The sequence below is a fragment of the Coenobita brevimanus genome, chromosome 93 (assembly GCF_032717465.1).
Source record: "Coenobita brevimanus isolate Jiangsu-jjx chromosome 93, ASM3271746v2, whole genome shotgun sequence".
In the NCBI taxonomy this organism is placed as follows: Eukaryota; Metazoa; Arthropoda; class Malacostraca; order Decapoda; family Coenobitidae; genus Coenobita; species Coenobita brevimanus.
In genome coordinates this window covers 48,387,068-48,408,995 of record NC_137046.1, presented here as the reverse complement: position 1 = coordinate 48,408,995, position 21,928 = coordinate 48,387,068, and the positions used below count along the sequence as shown (strand labels likewise).

Here is a 21,928-nt window from a genome sequence, read left to right as displayed (position 1 = left end):
TGACACGAATGTGAAAAATCTGGAGATAGAGAAATGAGTGTGAAGTGCAGTGAGAAGATAGGATTAGAAATATTGTGATTTGTAGAAGGTAGGCAGGGGCACCCATCATCCACTCACTCAGTGTAGTGCTGTCTTATGGTCTCAGCAGAGTGACAGGCCAAATGGTTTCCTTTAACCCAGGAAACCATTTAGTGCTGGATGGTAACCACATAACCAAATTATGACACCTTGTAGTTTAGTGGGTAATTAAGTTGCTCCAGTCAGATTGAACCTGTGCAGGATAATATCCCAAGGGGTGGTTGGGTTCTGTTGCTCATGTAATGCCATTCAGGGATGAGTGAGGCTGGTCACTCTCAGCTTAAATGTCAGGACCAACTTGCCTAGTCCCGGGCTCCTACGTTCCTCAAAAGGCAACGCAGGATTAGATGGTGAATGAATGAATGAACGAATGAAAAGAAGATGTAAAGAAACGGGTGGATATGAGAGTATGTGTAGATGGTATGGTCATATGAAAAGATTTATATAAATAGGGTGATGAAAAGGGTTTGTGGTGTGAGGTTGCAGGTGGCAAGAGGCATGGGAGGCCAAGGAAATGGTATATAGGTTTGATACACAATTGTGTGAGAAAGTAAGGTTTGGAGGGTAAAGAGGCTAAGGAACTGACAAGGGATGAAGCTACTTGAATTAATTTTGTACAGAGAAATTCATGACCTAGGTTTGGGAATCTTTTCTTAACTTAGTTGTTGTTGGATTAACTGTCTGATAGGTGATTATTGTATAAAGTATAGTGTGTGAAAGGTGTGCTTGTGAGGTGGAGTCAGGATTGTGGGAGTTGATGGGTGAGCAAGAGAGAATATGACCCATTTTATTGGGCATACTGTTAATTATTCTTGTACTGTCATATTTTCTCTTCCTCATTTCTGTATAATTTTTTAAGGCTCAAACATGCTTCCATGCATCAACCTTGGTCACCTAATGGCAGCACTTCATACTCCGCAGTCTCTGGCAGCCTCCTTATTCAGTCCCATATCCCTTATTTTTTGGACACTTCCTCACCCTGCCAATGAGTAGGAAAAGAGGCAGGATAGTGGTTGTGCTGGTGATGTTCCACTTTTCCTCATCATTGTCCCTAATGAATCCCTTAAGTCTGCCCTGACATCCCCAGAGTGGCTTTAAAATTGCCACACATTGATAAGCACACTTATTGTATCATTGTGGTCACAGATTGATTACACAGTATTTCTTTTGTTACATTTGAGCTAAAAAAATACTAATTGTTCAGAATTGTAATGTACAGATCACATGATGTAATGTTTTCATGTTTTCACACCCAGTTAACACTTGATCAGATGTTTTTGTTAATGTTCACATACACAGCTTTATTCACTCTGCACTTCAAAAAATTATAATTATTACTTAAATTATTCATGCAGAGATCATATTGAGGATAATTATTGCACATTTTAAATGGGAGCACCAAGAGTCACCCAGTCTGTTTGATTTATAAGTAGACAGGTACAGTATATTTACTGTATTACCTCTCCCAGTGAAGTTGGAGGAAGTTATGTATTCTCCTCTGTTTGTCTGTCTATTTGTCCACTAGATATCTAAAAAAGTTACTGATGGATTTCAGTGAAATTTTGGGAATATGTTGGTCGTGGGTTGAGGTAGAGTTGACTAAGTTTTGGTGGAGATCTGAGGTCATGTTGCACATCAGGACCTTTTTGTTTGTTTGTCCACAAAATATCTCAAAAAGTTATTGTTAGCTTTCAGCAAAAGTGTGTGTGGATATGTAGATCATGAGCCAAGGAAGGGTGATATATTTTGGTGGTGATCTGAGTTCTTTGGTTTAGGTGTTGTTGGAGATATGCATTCTCTGAGTGTGCTTAACTTGCTATGGATTTTAAAAATGTATGGTGAGTATTTCAGTGAAACTCTTTAAGTGAAAAGGCCAGTTTTAGGCTTTTCCATGCTAAAAATTTATCCTCCCACCCTGCTGGGGCTCACTGTGACTGACTGGCCAATCAGCTCATTGGGTCATGTGCCTTGTAATGTCCAAACTCATTTGTGCAATGATAGAAAAATTCCATTTTTGGCCCATTTAGATCCTTGCATTACAGTACTACAGTACCTTCGCATCCAGTACACGTGTGTCCAGTACTATTGTCGTCCAGTATGGTAGGCAAAAAATAAAATAATTCATTAGTGTAGTACGGATTTGTTGGGCTGGTACGGATCGGCTGCTCAAAGTGGGCCAAATCCGAGGATTTCTTCTCTAGTACTGACATGCTGCGTCCAGTACTATTACCCGCCCGGGCACGGGACGATGGCAGACACCGAGGAACGTTTCCTTATTACTGCCGCGCCAGTCCAGTGTGCCTTCCTCGTGACTCATGACGTGTGCCAGTCAAATTGCAGTCTTGCACTTTCCCCTAATGACGAAGACGACGATGTGTCAGTGTGTGACTATGAGGGATTTATGAGGGAGGTTGAGGCAGAGAGGCCTCCTCAGGACCTCCAGGGGGTCAGTAGTACCTCCTACAGCCTCGTAAACCCCTCCCCCTTCCCCCCCTAAGCCCATCACCACTCACCTTAAAGGTTGGTAAAATCTTAGTTGTGTCAAAATGTAGTTAAGTTGAATTTTGGGGGGACTTTTTCAAGGCTTGTCTGACAATATTCATTTTTCCCATAAGGTCTGTTGTTTGTTCAGAACGGATTTAGTCCAGTGTGGTAGTACTGTCTGACAAAAATACCGTACTGGACACGAGGGTACTGTATATATTGATTTTATTCATGTTATTTTAATTTGACGATCCTGATTATCAGTTCACTGTGTTGTAAGTGAATCATGCTGTGGAGGCTCCTGTTTTAGGCAAATAGACTGTGGGTGGTAGTGGTGAATATAGCATGCCGAGTTAGTGGTAGGACTGGCTGAATTGGTAGTAATGATGTTGGAGAGGAGTGTGGGAGGAAATAGGTGGAATGAGATTGGAGTCTGATGCCACATCAGTTGTGTGGTATTGTGGTATTGTTGATTGTTCATAAAAACTCATGCCAGGGAACTGGATAGATTATGGGAGTTCACCTCTTTAGTCTTGGGGGTCTCCTAAGCAGAATAAAATTACTCTAACTTGATCAAAAATTGACATCTCACCATCTTCAAAGCTTACTTGTAACAATAGATTAGCACTGGAATGTGATGCAAGCAAAGAAAAAGTGCTAAGAAAAGGTTGTAGAGCCATAGCATTACCTGTTTCTGCCACTGAGTTGCATTGAATAAGCTTCATTAGGTTGAAAATATTCTCTGCTTAGTTAGTGTAAAAGAACTAGAGTAGCCAGAGTGAAATGAAATAAAGTCATTATTGTACAGATGGGTTTAATGGAGATTGCGTTTAATTGTTTAAGCACAAGGGGCATCTTCTGTGGTGAATAAAATCACCTGACAGTAACCAGAATACTGTATACATTGAAGTGTTTTCATATTGAAATGGTTCAGAACTTTTTTCCATCCTTAAATCTACAGCTGGTATGTATTTTATGGCATCAATTTAGTACTGAAACACATTTCTTGGATTGCAGATTACACAAGAAGACCCTTTACCAGCTCGGCCCCCACAGCTACTAACTCGTGTTGAGGCAGCTATTGGCAATCCCACATTGTCCCCAGCTACCTTAAGGGTGTACTTGTCTACAGTTATTTATGAATGGATCAATAAGGTGAGTAATATGAGACATTGGGGTGTTCTTGAGAAATTTTACCTTCTAGAGAAGAAAAGTCACCAGGGTCATAATGAACAAAAGGTCAGTACAAGATTACAATTTTTTTTGTATCATTTATGAAGGCTTCAGCATGCTTGCATGTGTCAGCCTTAGCATTTCATAATACAGCGGTCCTCAACCTTTTTCATTTTGTGGCCCCCAAGACAATGTAAGATTATCCTCGTGGGCCCCCATCTGCGTCTTCTTCTGTAGAGGCAAACAGCTTATTGTCGTCAGTTGATCATATTAAATGTGAGGTTTTGACGTATCTGGTAGTTTAAGCAAAGAATTCAGTGCATGCATGTAAAAGAACCCTCAAAAAGTAAGATGAAAAGCTTACTGGTAAGGTTGAAATTGCATTTTTGCTGTTTCACTGGGTATCGATGGCCGAGTCACATCAGAGTCACAAGAGAGGTAATTTTTAACATGAATCCAATTATGTTGCCATGATGTGATGTTAAAAAAATATATATCTTCAGAGTGATAGGTAGTCAAGAGCAGCAAGACCACTCAGGTAGCCAGTTTGCAGATGGGAATGTAGAAACCCATTCACATTCAAATGTCTGTCATGCTCCTTTCTTCAGATATGTCTTTGGCAGATGAATCACTTCAGAATCGTCATGCACTGCATCCAGAAATGCAGTCCATGAGACAGTTGTGAGAAAAATTATATCACACAAATATTGCCTCAGGGAAATGATAACGTTACTTCCCCCGTGACTCCAAATACAAAAGATTACCTTATTGCCCTTTTCATGGGAACCACTGTACTAAAAGAAATAGCTCTGTATGCTCCCTATATATGTATATATATAAATATATAAATATATATATATATATATATATATATATATATATTTATACAGTAAGACCTCACTATAATGAACTAATTGGGGCCAAAACTTCTGAAAATGCAAAATTCCAATAAAAGCGACATCCGGACTTCCCCCTGCTAATCCGGACTTTTTCCGATATATCAGACATTAGTCCGGATCGCATGAATGGTTTTTAAACTGTTTCGACTGTCATTGCAGTACTGTACTGTGTTATAGCTTCACTACATTAAGGATATGGTATAATATATATATAATTATACTATATTATACCCTGATAAACATGTCCTATATTTACTTGATCACATTGAACATAGCTGAAGTGGTCAGGCAGTCCAGACTGCTTCTGGCTTTATCGGACTTTTTCCGATGTATAGGAAATTAGTCCGGTAGCTCCTCGAGTCCGGTAATAGCGAATTCCGGTCTATTGAAGTCCATTATATCAAGGTTTTACTGTATATACAGTATATAATATATATATAAGTAATCCCTTTAATATCCGAACGCCCAAAATCCGAACATCCCCACTAACCGGACATAATCGTCCTGGGATCCAATATTCCCAAAACGGTCTGGGGGGGGGGGGAAAGAATTTTTCCTGCCCGTAATTTGAACTTACTGTGCGCGGCGCGGGACAGCTTTGTTGTGGCGCGTCATTCCTCCGACGTCCGATAGAGCGCCCCTGCATTCTCCCCACTTTCCGCCTGTCTCTCGCCGCGAGTGCACGCTCATCGTCATGGCTGCCCACATGCTTGCTTTTGTGGTGGTTCCTTACCTGCTGCAGGCACTCCTGCTCTCAGGCCGCTTATTAGTGTGTGTGATGATGGCCCCGCCGCCTGAGAAGAGGAAGAGAGTGGTGTTGACTCTGGAGAAGAAACGGGAGATATTGGAGAAAGTAGATGCGGTGTGGTCTTCTTCCTGCATCCTCCACGAGTTCAACCTGGCCTGATCTACTTTGTTCGATATCAAGAGATCCCGAGACAAACTCATGCAGTACACGGCTGACTTTTCGTCGAGAAGCAAACGCAACGTGGAAAGGAAGGTGATGTTTACTCCCAAGTTTGCTGAAATCGACCGCTCCACGTTGATTTGGTATCGACAGCAGCGTGCTGCTGGTGTGATGGTACGTGGTACGTAGCTGAAGGCTGCTGCTGAGAAGTTTGCCAGGCTTCACGACGCCCTAGACTTCAAGGCATCCGAGGGTTGGCTCTTCGCGTTCAAGTTACGGCATGGCCTTACCAACCGTAAAGCTCATGGTGAAGCTTTGGACGCTAACAAGGATGGAGTTGACGAGTTTCAGCACAAGGTGAAGGGCTTGATTGACAGGGAGGGCCTCACTCTTGGTCAAGTCTACAATGCTGACGAAACTGGTTTATTCTATCGCTCTTTGCCAACGAACACTCTAGCCGAGGAGACGGAGAAGCATGTACCTGGCCGCAAGCTCTCCAAGCAACGGATATCTGCTTTGCGTTGTGCCAGTGCTAACGGCATGCACCGGCTTAAGCCCGTTATTGTTGGCCGTGCAAAGCAGCCTCGGTGTCTTTGTGGGGTGATGGATGTCCTTCCTGTCGTCTGGTACCATTCTTTGAAGGCATGGTTTACAGCCCAGATCTTCAAAGACTGGTTCCACTGCCACTTCATCAAGGAGGTCATCAATTACCAGACGAAGACACTGGGAATCCCATGTGACCAGGTAAAGGCCTTCCTTCTCCTCGACAATGCACCTGCCCACCCGTGCGACAAGGACTTGGTGGCTGAGAATGGCCGGATCAGGTGCATGTTTCTGCCACCTAATACGACTGCTCTCATCCAACCAATGGACCAAGGAATGATCGTGGCAACAAAGCGCCTATACTGACGGAAGTTCCTGGACGAGGTGATGGTTGTTCTCGAGGATGAGGACGAGCGCAGGGAGGGATGGGACACGCGAGGCCAGCGGACTTTGGAAAACCTTCGCCACTACAACATCAAGTCTGCAATCTACAACTGGGCCAGTGCATGGAAGGAAGTCCCTGTCAAGACTCTAGAAAATGGTTGGTCTCGTCTGCTTCTCGGAACGGATGTGGAGTATGATTTTCTAGGGTTTGACATGGATGACTTCCATGCACAGCTACTTACGCATGGCGACGATGTTGATGTGGACGATGTGTGTGAGTGGTTGGATGACGACGAGGGCGATCCTGGGTATCAGACATTGTCTGATATCGAGATCGCATCTTCAGTTGCAGGTGTCAGTACCCAGCTTGAAGATTCTGACGAGGACGGCGATGATGATGCGGACTCCTCTCAGCATGACACTACTCCAGCCATCCCCAAGCTGAGCGCACTCCGGGAACACCTAGAGTTCGTTCTCGACTACCTGGAACACCCGGACTGCGACAGGGAGATGGGGCCTTTGGGACTTGTGGAGGAAGTGTGTGCTTTCAGGCAGCGCATCATCAGTCGTCAGAATCGTCGGTCCTTGCGTCAATCAACCATTGACAGTTTTTTCAGTCCCGTGACCCCCGCTGTGCCCAGCCCTGGTTCCACTCCGTTGCCTCCCCAAGACAGGCCCTCATGCTCCGAGCCACAGCCCAGTACATCAGCCACGGTGGAGTCACCACTCGATGTGAGTTTGCGTCTATCTTCAAAGTCGTCTGCGGTGGGTACGCCATCACCACGACCCAGCGACGCACCCCTAGGTTACCTGCCAGTGATACTCTCAGACTCTGACAGTGATTAAACAGCAAGAACTTCTCCACTAGACCACACGGGAATTTACAGTGTTGTGCAGTGAAAAAAACAGTGTGTTGTGTTAAGGATTTACAGTTGAGAGTGAAAAGACAAATTTGGAACAAAATTTAACGTAAATAGACTTGTTTGTTTTTGCTTTAGAAAATGGTTAGGAGAGTGGGAAAAGTTAAAGTGCAGAGTGCAACACTTAGCAAGTTACAATGGAGCATAAGTTAGACAAGAGTGCGCACTGTGAAGAGAACGGACTTCTGAGTGCGATTGACTAAGTTCAGTGCAAGACTTCATGAACAGTGTACTGGAAGTGCTTCAGGAAATCCTTCTTACTGTCAGAGTCCAAGAGGAAGCGGTTATTCATCGAGTTGGCTATGGACTTGCTGTAAGTAGACAGAATGTTTCATACTGTACTTTTTTTCCATACTATACTTACCTCAAACACCTCATTTCACTCTTTAATGTCCTTTATTGGTGTGAATAGGGTGTTAGGAGCTATGCATGTGCAGTAGGAAGGTGTTTTGCTGAGTTAGGCTAGGTTTGGGTCCATAAGTACCAGTCCAGGAGCCAGTAACCAGAATGTTTAATATTGTATGAACCTATCTCTAAACCCTCATTTTATGGTTCTTTTGCATTTATTTCAGTCATTTATGTGCCTTATTGGTGTGATTTGGGTCTTAAATAGGTGCTATGCATGTCCAGAGGGAGTTGTATAGGTGTTTCTCTGAGTTAGGGTCCATAAGCTGGGGCCCACTATCCGGACCTGCCTATGGCCCTATTACGTCGGATATTGCAGGGATTACTATATATATATATATATATATATATATACTATATATAGTATATATATATACTGTATATAGTGTATGTATATATATATACGGTATATATATATATATATATATATATATATATATATATATATATATATATATATGTATATATATATATATATATATATATATATATATATATATATATATATATATATATATATATATATATATATATATATATATATATATATATACAGTATATATTTAGATATTCACTCTCATCTTAAATGTCAGTACCAACTGCCTAGCCCCAGGCTCCTACGCTCCTCATGGGGCAACGTAGGATTGGATGATGGATGAATGGATGGATATACATACAGTAAAACCTCGATATAACAGACTTCAGTAGACCAGAATTCGCTTTTAACGGACTCGAGGAGCTACCGGACTAAATTCCTATGTATCAGAAAATGTCCGATAAAGCCAGAAGCAGTCCAGACTGCCTGACCACTTCAGCTGTGTCCACCACAATAAGTTAAATAAAAGACATGTTGATCAGTGTATAGTACAGTATTATTATATATACAGTATTATGCCATTTGATTAATGTAGTGGTTATAACACAGCACAGTACCACAATGGGAGTCAAAACAGTTTAAAAATCGTTCATGCAGTCCGGACTAATGTCTGATATATTGGAAAACTTCCAGATTAGCAGGGGGAGTTCGGATGTCACTTTTATCGGAATTTCGCATTTTTTGGAATGGTTTGGGCCCCAATTAGTTCATTATAGTGAGGTCTTACTGTATATATATATATATACAGTAATCACTCTAATATCCGGACGCCCAATATCCGAACATCCCCACTATCCGGACATAAGAATGTTTCATACTGTACTTTCTTCCATACTATACTTACCTCATTTCACTCTTTAATGTCCTTTATTGGTGTAAATAGGGTGTTAGGAGCTATGTATGTGCAGTAGGAAGGTGTTTTTCTGAGTTAGGCTAGGTTAGGGTCCATAAGTACCAGTCCAGGAGCCAGTCACCAGAATGTTTATTAATGTATGAACCTACTTCTAAACCCTCATTTTATGTTTCTTTTGCATTTATTTCAGTCATTTATGTGCCTTATTGGTGTGATTTGGGTCTTAAATAGGTGCTATGCATGTCCAGAGGGAGTTGTATAGGTGTTTCTCTGAGTTAGGGTCCATAAGTACAAGTCCATAAGCTGAGGCCCAATATCCGGACAGAACCAATATCCGGACCTACCTATGGCTCTATTACGTCGGATATTGGAGTGATTACTGTATATATATATATATATATATATATATAGATAGATAGATACTGCAGATAGATAGATACACAGAAACAAACCTCAATTTAAGGGACCTCCATTTAAAGGATTTCGGATTTAAGGGATTCCATATTCTACCTGACAAATGGACAAAACCATTCAAAAATTATACCTGTACGTAATGTCTAGGTTTTACATATCAGTATGTTTCTTTATACAGTACCCGTAAAATAATATTCATAATCATATAAATAATTAAGATAAGTGAAACAATCATTGCATTTCATAATAAGATTGTCTTTGTATGTGGTAAAACAATGGACATTTTCAAGTAAGGGACAAGTTGATTCCCCATTTAGTCCCTTGAATCAAGGTTTGAGTGTAGAGAGAGAGAGAGAGAAAGAGGTTTCAGTGTACAGTAAACCCTCTATAATTTGGATTAATTGGGGGGAACCCTATGTCGAATTATCCAAAAATCCAAATTATTAGAGCTCATGCTTGCCCCATCCCCAAATTACACCCACGCTCACTAAAACATGGCTTTTTCACAAAAACATTGAACAGTACAGTATATTGTTACTTTATACAAAAAAGGGTGCACAACACAATACATGAAATAGTGTCAAACCTTGATAATAAAGTCTTGCAACACAGTAGTAGAGTACAGTACACTTAACTGTACCAAAGGTACTGTACAGGTCTTAAAAATTACATTTATTGCTACACTTATCACTGCAAAAACTGTTCACGTCCACTTATCACTGGAACCCTTTTTGGACTTGTGTCGCTTAATTTGAATTTCTTTCTGAATTATTTGTCTGGTGGTCAAAAAAGATCCGAATTACAATAACTGATTTCTGAATTATTCAGGTTCGAATTAGAGAAGGTTTACTGTGTATATGTATATATGTACAGTATATACAGTAATCCCCCTACTATCTGGATGCCCACTTTCCATACACTCCACTTACCGGACATGTGGGCCTGGGCCTTAGGACCCCAAAAATGGCCAAAAAGAAAAAGAAAAAAAAAAAAATCCCCCCAAAATCCAAATTTTTTCCCACCCGTAATATGAAATTGCTGCGCGGCGCCGAACAGCAGGTTTACACCATGGCCCCTTCACCCCTTCCTTCCTCCCTCCTCCCCTCTCCCCTCTCCCCTCTCAGGTTCCCATTTGGTATTTTTCATTACCAAATGTGGGCTAATTTGGTAATGAAAAATTCGTTTGGTAATGAATCAGAATAATGCATTACGAAACGGATTTTTCACACGTATGAGGATACACAGGATGGAGATGGTGGATTGTTTGCTCTCTCTGATTAATCTCCTAGCCTACATAGCTTGAAAATAATCAACATGCTGTTAATTATGAGGAGAATGATTACATGTATTTCCACGTGTATATATAATTAGTGAAGAATAAATGCTAGCTTTACAAGTTTGGTAATGAAAAGTTAAATTTAGTAATGAAAACTGAGGAGTTTGGTAATGTGGCCATTGCGATCTGGCAAGTCTGTTTCCCCGTTATCAACAGTTACTGCCTAACTTAGATGGTGAGTAGATGCTTATCGCAGTGGAAGCCTCACATGCTTGTTTTTTGTGAATAAACAGTGAATAAACAGCAATACCTCTCCACTAGACCACACGGGAATTTACAGTGTTGTGCAGTGTTAAGAAATTAGAATTTAGAGTGCAAAGGATCAACTGTGGAGTGCAAATTGGCGGTTGAAGCTGGCGTGATGCAGTTAGGAACAATGTGCAGTGTTAAACAATTATAACTCACTGTGCAAAGAATTAAATGCAGCACAACACTGGAGTACTGTACGTGCTATAGGAGCATTTTCACCACTGCCAAATCCTTAGAAAAGGCAGCCACAGACATGCTCTAAGTACCCAGGCTGAGGTACAGTCACTTCTGATTCCTCATTCTTGGGTTCCTTTTCATTTATTTCATGCTTTATGTCCATTATTGGTGTGAATAGGGTCTTAAATAGGTTTAAATAGGTGTTATGCATGTCCAGTAGAAAGTTATTTAGGTGGCTTTCAAAGTTAGGCTGGGTTAGGGTCCTTAAGTACCAGTCCAGGAGCCAGGGGCCCACTTTCCGGACGGGACCACTTTCCGGACATGCCTTTGGCTCTGTTACATCGGATAGTAGAGGGATTGCTGTATATATATATATATATATATATATATATATATATATATATATATATTTATATTATACCAGTACGGTATATACACGTACAGTACACTCTCCCTTTTTGTGGGGCCTGCTTTTGCCAGGTTTGGTAATTTGCAGAGAGCAGTTGGTCATTCCCCCAAAACATCGTAGAAGTGCTGGAAAGCATCATTGGGGTTCTACATGACGCATTGTTCCTATCTGCTTTACCCTTCCCAATCTTTCACACATGGCCTACACTTCCACTCCCTTTGTGTTTTGCTTGGTCCTTTACAGTGTTGCCAGGTTAGGCTTTCCTATTCATTCAGATTGGACCTTTCTAGCTGAATTAATTGGTTTCACATTAATCTGGAAACAAAAAATTATGTAAAGCATACAGTCATTAATATGTATTGATCGATGAAGGTGAAATGTAATGGCATGTGGTTTTAAATAGTGACTTTTCATAGTCCTCAGGTTTATTGCTACTGCAGGGCCCCTTTGGGGGGCATGACCAGACACAGAAATTTGGTATTCATGGGAATTATTCATTTATTTGACATTAATCTGGAAACAAAAAATTATGTAAAGCATACAGTCATTAATATGTATTGATCAATGAAGGAGAAATATAATGGCATGTGGTTGTAAATTGTGACTCTTCATAGTCCTCAGGTTTATTGCTACTGCAGGGCCCCTTTGGGGGGCATGACCAGACACAGAAATTTGATATTTATGGGAATTATTCATTTATAAAGGGTCTAAGATGTCTTTGATCACCTAATGGAGGCTTTTCATGCTGATCAGTCTCTAGCAGCCTCTCTGTTCAGTCTCTTATCCCTGAAGTCACACGCTGTGACCTTGTCCCAGGCCTTTTTGGTCAACCTCTTGCAACCCTACTCTCAGCATTCTTATTTCTTACCCTTCACACCCAGTTGTCATTCTCCATCCTCTCCACATGCCCTCAGTCTGTCCTGTCTCATAATAACACTAATGCATTCAAGTCCCATCCTTCCTCTCAACTTTTCATTCACAATCCTTATCCCCCCTCCCCCCAAGACCTGTCATTTAGGGATGCACTACACGTCAATCTAATCATTATCATTTCTGTATATTTGAGTGTACATATATCCTCCTCCTTTATTGCCCAGGTTTTACTGCCATACAGCATTACACTCTAGCACTTGTGTTTTTACAAGGACTCCTTAGCATGTAGGGAGAGCATTTTCAGTGTCAGGCGAGGCAACAGCTCCCAGAACTTCGTCCAACCTTTCCTTTCCCTAGCCATAAAGCTAGCTCCAGCCCCACCTCCAGCACATAATGTGTCCCCCAAATAGTTAACCCCAAACCACTAGGTGTCGGTATAGACTGACAGCAAATAGGCACCAGGTTACCGCTGGATGTCGGTATAGACTGACGGCAAATAGGCACCAGGTTCCTGCTGGGTGATGGTAGGAACTGCAATTGTTCGCACACCACAGTTTGAAGTGGCAGCCACTTGATCTCATCACTAAAAGCTGGGGAGAGAGTCCCGTCAGCTGAGCCAACCATACCTCAGTTGTCTGTGTGAGTTTGCCAGGTGTAGGAAGATAGTTTCTTACGCCTTCTTCATTCCTGCCTCACGTGGACTTTTGTCTCATCCACCCCTGCCAAGCCTATTGCCAAGGGTACTTGGAAAGGGTTCAGTGTTAGTTCCATAGGATGTGCCTTGGATGCCACTGTATATAGTTTATCTATTAAAGGAGAAATTATCACGTTGAGAGCAAAGTCATAGTCGGTGCTGCAGGCAGACACACAAATACAGTACATCTTGCTCTCACGCCGAAAATCAGTTCTCTTCCTCACGTCATTACTCATCAACGAAACAACCTACAGATCTGGGGATACTTTCATTTGCAAGAAGAGTTGGTGAGTAATATGGTCTTTAACCTGTTAACTGCGCATGGTGGTTTTTTGGAGGTGTCCGTGGTGCGCAGACATAGGGGTAAAAATGAAATTTCCCAAAGGCCAAATTTTGTCTTAGGAAATGAGAAAACTCATGCCAAAGTAGGATATAGTAACGAAATATTAGCTCAATATTTACCTTGGTAAAGCGATGAATGAACATTGAAGTGTCTGATTCCCTATTGGAATGTATGGTTTTCGGTTTCTTTTTCGGTTTCGGTTTTGGTTTTGAAGGCTCAAACATGCTTGCATGAGTCAGCCTTGGTCACCATGGCACTATATTCAAGATTCACCTGTGCAGCCAGGGCTGTATTGAGCAGTCACACTCAAAACAGCCCAGGCTGTATAGAGCAGTTAATGGGTTAATTTGTTTCCTAAGTGCTATACTTTCCGAGATATTACGGCTTGAAAACAAGCTGTTTTCAGGAAATTGCCCGTACTGAGAGGACTGCCTTGGTAATTATAGCCTGGTGTGGAGGGGTTAAACTCCACATGTGTGAGATTCTCCAACACGATCAATCCTCTCATGCCTCCCAGTCACTACGTGCTCTCCCTGACACACCACACACAGGAAATCAGCATTACAGTCATTGCTCGTTTTACGATGGGGTTACATCAGGTCATACCATATCGTATACCGATTTCATCGTAAATTGGTACGTTGAAACCCATTTTAAAAGGGGGGTTATGTCAACTCAACTTCCCAAAGTCACCCAACCAAGACTGAATCATAAATGACAACCCACCTTCATTCCTTCCTGTGTTGGTCCAAGTCGTCTCCAAGTTGTCCCCCCCGAGGCTGGGGGACAGCCTGTGCTTACGGGCACTAGTGGTCAGCCTTTGAGTCAGACAGGAACAGGTTAGGGGGAGGGGAATCCGGCCCATACCTGCACCAACCTTAGCTCTTGGACCCATACCTGCACCAGCTATAGCACTGGGGCCTACACTGGCACTGACTTTACCACTGGGCACACAGATCCACAATAATCCCATAATTCACACGAACTTTTTTCGTGCAGTTTTGGTTATCCACAAATTTTCATACAATAATTAAAACAAAATTATAGTATTCAAATAAATAATTTTAATATATGAGAGAAATAAATAAAATGTAAAAATACCTACCCGCTGCCAGTGTGCATACGTGTGTGTGTGTGGGAGGTCGGTATACCATGCACCTTACAGTCAGTTTGAATCCGACGGTCAAACCATGCGTGACTGGCGAATTGTTATTTGTGGCTTATTTTTCTGCCTTTCAGTGATTGCTTGCCTTGTTTGTCAATATGGGGCCTAAGCATGGTGTTAGTGATGTATGTGGTAACACACCGAAGCGGGCTCATAAAGTGATGTCGCTGACAGAGAAAGTTAAAGTGTTGGACAAACTTAGGGAAGGAATGTTGGTGACAATTCACCGTCAGGATGATTCCCCGTTATTTATTTACATACCAATTTATTTAGCAAGTACAATACAGTAGTTTTTTACTTATATGAGTTATAATATCCCCCTGAAAATTAGTTATTAAAGTATAAATTAATCAATAATAAGTATCTTTATAGAATGACGGGGAATCGTCCAAGGTGCGAATTGTCCTGACGGGGAATCGTCCCATGTTTTGACGGTGAATTGACTTTACAGGGAATTGTCTTGGAACCGTATGTTTGGGTTGAATGAGTCAACTGTTTGTACAATAAAGAAGGCAGAATGTAGCATATGGGAGGCAGTGATGGCTAGTGCACCATACTGTGCTAAAGTGTCTCCACCTATGCCTGTGCTTGTCAGTTTTCAGTAAGTGTTAAGTTTCTTACATTTTTGTTGTTTATCATTCTTTATGCTAGTTTATAAGATGTATGTAGTGCTTAAACAGTATTATTCAGATGTAATACACTTAATACACATGCATAATTATGTGCACACATGGCCAGAATGTATACGCGAATTTACCACATACGCAAAGGGTCTGGGAACGTAATCCTCGCGTGAATTAAGGGATTACTGTACTGTAGTACGATGTTTGGCTGAGAGATGACAGTAACGGGGGCACACATGAACAAGTTGGAAAGACAGGGCTTTGAAGGCGGGACCTGAACCATAACAGTGCGCCGCACGCCGGGGCCGCCATCTTGCCTGAGACAAGCGACGGTCACCTTGCATGTGCCTGGCGTTTTCCAATGGCAAAATCGTTATACTGTAGTGGGAAATTTATTGGAAATCGAATTTTCGGGTGGAACTTTTCTATTATCATTAACAAAATATCGTAAACCAAAACATCATAAAACAAGCAATGACTGTATTTTGCAGCCTACCTCTAATATCACTACATTTCTTATACACCCACTGCAGTAGCAGTTGCCTGCCTTCAGTTGATAAGTCTGCTTGGCCAGACAGGCCAGGATTAATATGCACGCACTCATGCACGTGCACACACACACACACACACACACACACACACACACACACACGAAATAAAGGGTTCACAAAATATACTGTTATTAAGAGTAAGTTTGAGCATATTGGTGTAAGCAGACTCTAGTGTTCATAAGATTCTCTCTAAAGTATGCACACACCTTATCAGGAAGTTCACTTTACGTACCGTAAATGAGTATTGCGCATCTCAGGGTAGTCTCATGCTGGTGAGTGAAGGACAGAAGCCTATGACCAATTCTGCTATAGTGACTCAACCTGCTCCCCTTGTTGGCATTAAATGATAGAAAACCAACTACATCATGGGAATTGAACCTGTGAATTCATAACAAGAGTATTGCTTCATCTGGGGTTGTCTTTGCATATACAGTATGTTATACACAGAGATTGTTAAAGGAAATAACTTCCATTGAGCAGTAGGAATGGGATGGAAGATAGTTTGTAACAGGAGCAATATCATAAATTATCTTCATGTTTCAGAACAACTTACGGTGCACAAGCACTTTTCCCTTTATAGAACATTTCTCTGAAGCACAAAAGGAGATCAGGAGCAGGCCTTTGTGCTGTGTTTTGATGTTCATTAGTCATTTTGCCCTTATACAATTTCTAGATCCCTAGTGGTCCAGTGAGCTAAAGCTGTCCATCCAAATATGGTCCAGTTCCGAGGGGTGGTTGCTTGCATAGTTAATCTTCTGAGGGTCAAGCAGCTTGTCACTTCTGCCTTAAATGCAGACATTTAAGGCAGAAGTAGCCTAGCCATGGGCCTCCATCCTCCTGGTAGGACAGCACTGGATTGGTTGGCAAATGAATAAAAAAAAAAATATAAATAAAAATAATAATTGTGTCCGTTGTGGAGGGACTGTAAGAAAATGTTCTGGAAAGAGGTGAAAAGAGTAAGACAGGGTGGAAGTGGAGTTAGCAGGGGAGTGAAAGATAAAAATGGTAGATTACTAGTGGAGAAGGGAGAAAAAGTGAGCAGATGGAGAGAACACTTTAAGGAATTGCTGAACGTGGAGGATGGAAGTAATGCGAGTATAAGTGGCTGGGGAATGGCTGGAAGAAGGAGGGAGGTGAGAAGACAGGAAGAAATCAGTAGGATAGAAGTTGTGGAAGCAATGAAGAAAGTTAAATCAGGGAAAGCCCCAGGAATTGATGGAGTGTGTGGTGAAATGCTGAAGCATGGGGGAGAGATAGTAGTAGAATGGATGTGGAAGATGTGCAGATTGGCCTGGGAGGAAGGTAGAGTCCCGGAGGATTGGAAGTCAGGTATAATTATTCCCTTGTACAAAGGAAAAGGGGAAAAAGAAGTGTGTGGTAATCATAGGGGCATTTGTCTTCTTAGTATAATAGGAAAAGTATATGGTAGGATACTTATTGACAGAGTTAGAGAAAGAACAGAGAAATTAGTTGGAGAAGAACAGGGAGGCTTTAGGAAGGGAAGAGGTTGTGTAGATCAGATATTCATTCTCAGATCTTTAGTGGAAAAGTTTCTAGAGAAGGGAAAGAAGTTGTATGCGGCTTTCATGGATTTGGAGAAAGCATATGACAGGGTGGATAGACTAGGATTGTGGAAAGTGTTAAGAATATATGGAATAGATGGGAAGTTGTTGAATGCTGTGAAGAGTATGTACGATGGTGCGAAGGCTGCAGTGCGTGTGGATGGGGAACTAAGTGAATTTTTCTCTTTGAAAGTTGGGTTGAAACAGGGATGTGTCATGTCTCCATGGTTGTTCAATCTGTACATGGATGGGGTAATAAAAGAGGTACAAGGTAGGGTAGTGGATGTTGGAGTGGCCCTGGTGAGAGAGGATAGTGTTTGGAAACTCCTGTACTGTTGTTTGCAGATGATACTGTGTTGTTGAGTGAAGACGAAGGGGAGCTGCAAGGCTTGGTGGATGAGTTTGAGAGAGTGTGTAAGAAACGGAATCTAAAGGTGAATGTAGGGAAGAGTAAAGTGAGGGTCTTTGAGAGAGGTGAAGTCAGTGAATGTACAGCGAGGTTGGATGGTGAGGAATTGGAAAATGTGAGTACGTTTAAGTACTTGGGTAGTGTGATGAGTAAGGATGGAGGTTTGGAGGGTGAAGTGCTTGAAAGGGTACAGCAGGGAAGAAAGGTTGCTGGTTCTTTGAAAGCAGTGATAAGAAACAGGGAAGTGAGCATGGAAGTGAAAAAGTTACTACATGACAGTATTGTGATACCAACTCTAACGTACGGAAGTGAAGCTTGGACGTTGTTGGAAGGACACAAGTCAAGAGTGAGAGCCGTGGAAATGAGTTATTTAAGAGGAGCCTGTGGAGTCACATGGAGAGACAGGCTGACGAATGAGGATATAAAGGAGCGTTGTGGTGTTGATGTGGATGTGATAGGAAGCGTTATGAGGAACACACTGAGGTGGTTTGGCCATGTGGAGAGGATGGAGGGTGAAAGACTGACGAAGAGAGTGTATGTGAGTGAGGTGGAGGGGGAAAGAGGGAGGGGGAGGCCGAGGATGAGATGGAGAGATGGGGTGGAGAGGTATATGAGAGAGGGGGGTGTGAGTTGGGAGCAGGGGAGTGAAATGGCGGGGGACAGGGCGACTTGGAGGCGATTTGTTTGTGGCCACCCCAAACGGGATTGAGGCGTCTGGCAATAGATAGATAGATAGTGTCCGTTGTATCCTAACTGATGGATAAAAAAACTGGAACTGAATAAAGGCCACATAACATAAAAAAACTGGAACTGAATAAAGGCCACATAACATAAAAAAAACTGGAACTGAATAAAGACCACATAACATACATTTTGGAGTGCAGAGAGAGAGGGTTGTAGAAGGTAGCACCAGGTTCTGCATAGAAGGACAAAAAGAGAGATTCTTGAATAAAGGAAGAGACAGCATTAGCATCGTTGTCGTCATCCATCATTCATGATCATTGTTGTCGTCATCATCATTGCCTCTTTCCAACCCAAAGATGGTTTATGATAGGATCCAGAGATAAGGAAATTACAAAGTACTTTACAAAAGTGGGAGAACTACCAACATCATGCCCATTGAAATGGCCATGTAATCAGTCACACATCATTCAAGCCTATGGAGTCCTAGCTTCACCTCACAAGCCTAAACATTTGCATATACTGTAAATGAGGTGGTCCATATATAACAATCCAATCCTTGTATGTACTGGGGATGGCTTAAGTAGTATTACTGATGTTATCTGTATTCAACCTCTCATAAACCTGCTTATGCATTATTGTGCCTGTTTTTTACCACTGATTTCTCCGTGTGCTAGCAGACTAAGCCACCACTACAGCATATAAGATTGCAGAATGCAATATTTGGATCACCCTGTCGTATACCATTGCATATAAATACAGTATAGACCGTAATTTTTTTTTCTTTAAAGATGCATTTTAGATGCATCTGCCAGGTCTAGTTAGTCTGATGACAGTCACTTTACTCTGTACAAACCGTGTCCAGCAAGCTTGGTCCCCCATAAGGTCCCTAGCAGCCTTGACCACCATACCTTGCTTTCCTTTATTTATCATATTTACCCACCTTTGCATACCATGGCTCCTCCCAGCTTCAGATTGATTCACACGCCCATTTTCATCACTCTATCTACATCCATTCTCTCCTTATGACCATCCATACTAAGCACACTCTCTTGTATCCCATTATCAGCAGAATACTTTGCCCATCATCTAATCCTTTGTTGCCCCATCAGGAGCTTAGGGGCCAGAGCTAGGCTGTTTAGTCTCTACATTTAAGATTTGGGTATCCAGTCACTTGCTTTGGAGTGGCATAATGTGAGCAGAAAACCACAACCATCCCTTCGGCAAGAACCTTTATGGGCCACATCTAGCTGGACCACCATAACTCTTTAGACCACCATCCACTCTTTTGTTGGTTTTATTGTTGCCATCCAGTGTAGGAAATACTCTCCTCTGGGAGTGCAAGAAACCAGTTAGCCTTTTTATTCACTGCAGGGTCAATTGAAGTAGCAGTACATCATGTGGGTGGATGGTAGGTGCCCTTGCCTACCATTAAAAAGTACTGTACTCCATTTACAAATAAAGAAAGAGAGAGAGAGGAAAATCATGGGTTAGTTAAGTCTTGTAGAGTCTGTATTTTAAATTATGGAGCTCCAGTTAGATTGAGCTGGTGAAGGTTTGTATCCAAGGGGTGGTTGGAGTTTATTGCTCACATAATACCACTCAGGGGTGAGTGAGGCTGGTTACTTGCATCTTAAATGTCAGGACCAATTTGCCTAGCCCCGGGCTCCTACGCTTCTCATGGGGCAACGTAGGATTGGATGATGCATGAATGAAATGAATGAGAGTTAACAGTGGTAACCCAAAAATCGGTATATGAGAAGAGGTAAATGGAGAACCGTATGGGTGAGTGAAATCATAAATGGAAAGGAATTGGCTAACTGCCAGTAGTTCAGTAAAGCATTGGAAGAATTGTTTTGCCCTGTTGTAGATTACTTGTGGGTAATGATGAAGATGAGTACAGGATGGTTATGACGTGTTTCCCAGATAAATAGGAATTCCATAACAGCATTTATATCCTAGGAGATTCAAAATGCCATGAGTTAGTTTCTCTTGGTTTGTGATTGTCTCATTCTTTACTGTTTGAAAGAAATGCATATGGAAAATGCTTATTTATTATAAAATAAATATTCATTTTAAGTAAGTTAAGATGAAAGTAGGTGCTGGAGAGACTTATGTGGTGGAACTGGTATAACCTGGCAGTTCTGCTGCTCAGTTATACAAATGTCAGTCAACTCCCCTCCCTGTCTCCCAGAAGGAGGAGGGTGGACTGCAGAAGGACAGCATCATCCTGTAGTTCACAGGGTTTCTGCTCAAATGAGCCTGGGACAACAACAACAACAAGAATAGTGGAAGAGCAGTTTGAAAGCTTGAATAATGAATACATTGTATATTGGCCTGTTATACCAAGTAGTTGATAGCCATTCCTATTTACCATTTTTCTTTTCTAAAATCTGAAGTCTGCCCATTTTTATCCATGTCTTGAGTGATTGGACTGGGGTGATAATAATGATAAATAATTTATAACAGGTTAAGGTGTGGATTCATGTTCAGAGTGTAAACAAAGTTGCATCTGGGCCCCCTGAGCAGCGCGTGCCAACCAGCATTCCCCAAACCACCTTCCCTCGAACTCCTTCAATACCTATTTCACGCAATCCAGGACACCACTGTTCATTATCTAGATCCCCAGTGTCTCTTGGGACAGGATCACCCGAGGCAGGAGGTACCCCCCAGGACAGTGGCCGTCATCAGTTGTTGTCTGCCCTTGGTGCCACTGAGTGGGATGTTCCTCTGTTGGAATTTTGGTCGAAGAATTTTAGGCCTAATAGTGGGCAGAGTGCATAGTTGTTTTTTTTTTTTTTTTTTTTTTTTTTTTTTTTTAAATGGAATTAAGTGAAAATTATTGAAATATTGTGCATGTTGGCATTTAATTTTGTAATGAACATTTCAGTAGCTTGAAATAATGCATTTTATGTTGCTTAGTACTGTTGTTATACTTACCTATATTTATCATCTTTGCTGTTCCTGTGGTTATAACTGAGGCAAGATTATTTCGTGTTTTCCCTTAGTGCCTTCAGTCCCTTGACTGCTGTCATATGTCTCGGATGCACAACATTATATGGTGTTGACCTGCCAAAAACTACAAGTGCATCCACAAAGTGAGAGTTCAGCTAGTTTTTAAGCTTTGTCATTCATCCATAGGTTCAGAAGTGTTTATGATGTACAGTACATTGCAAGATTAACATATTGTAAGTATACTGTGTATTATATTGTATTATAGTAGTCTACTGTACAAAAGTCTCCATGTGTACCCCGTCAGCTTTTTAATGTTTTGTGTGACACTTCCTTATACTGTACATTATATGACACAAGGATCTAATTTTTATGTGCATGATGGTGGATAGTTTGAGATAGAGTTGATAGTATCAGATACCAGTGGTGGGCAGCGCAAAGGAAAAAGGACCTTGCGCAAGCACAATG

At 41.6% G+C, this 21,928-nt stretch overlaps 1 protein-coding gene across 1 annotated transcript in view; it reads left to right on the top strand.

The window, feature by feature from the left end:
• Positions 1–21,292, top strand: part of BHD (folliculin) — a 60,477-nt gene extending 39,185 nt beyond the window's left edge. The window contains exons 11-12 of the mRNA XM_080282312.1: positions 3,580–3,717; positions 20,978–21,292. Coding sequence (XP_080138438.1) covers positions 3,580–3,717; positions 20,978–21,292 — 453 coding nt within the window. The remainder of the gene's footprint in view (positions 1–3,579; positions 3,718–20,977) is intronic.
• Positions 21,293–21,928: the final 636 nt, after the last annotated feature.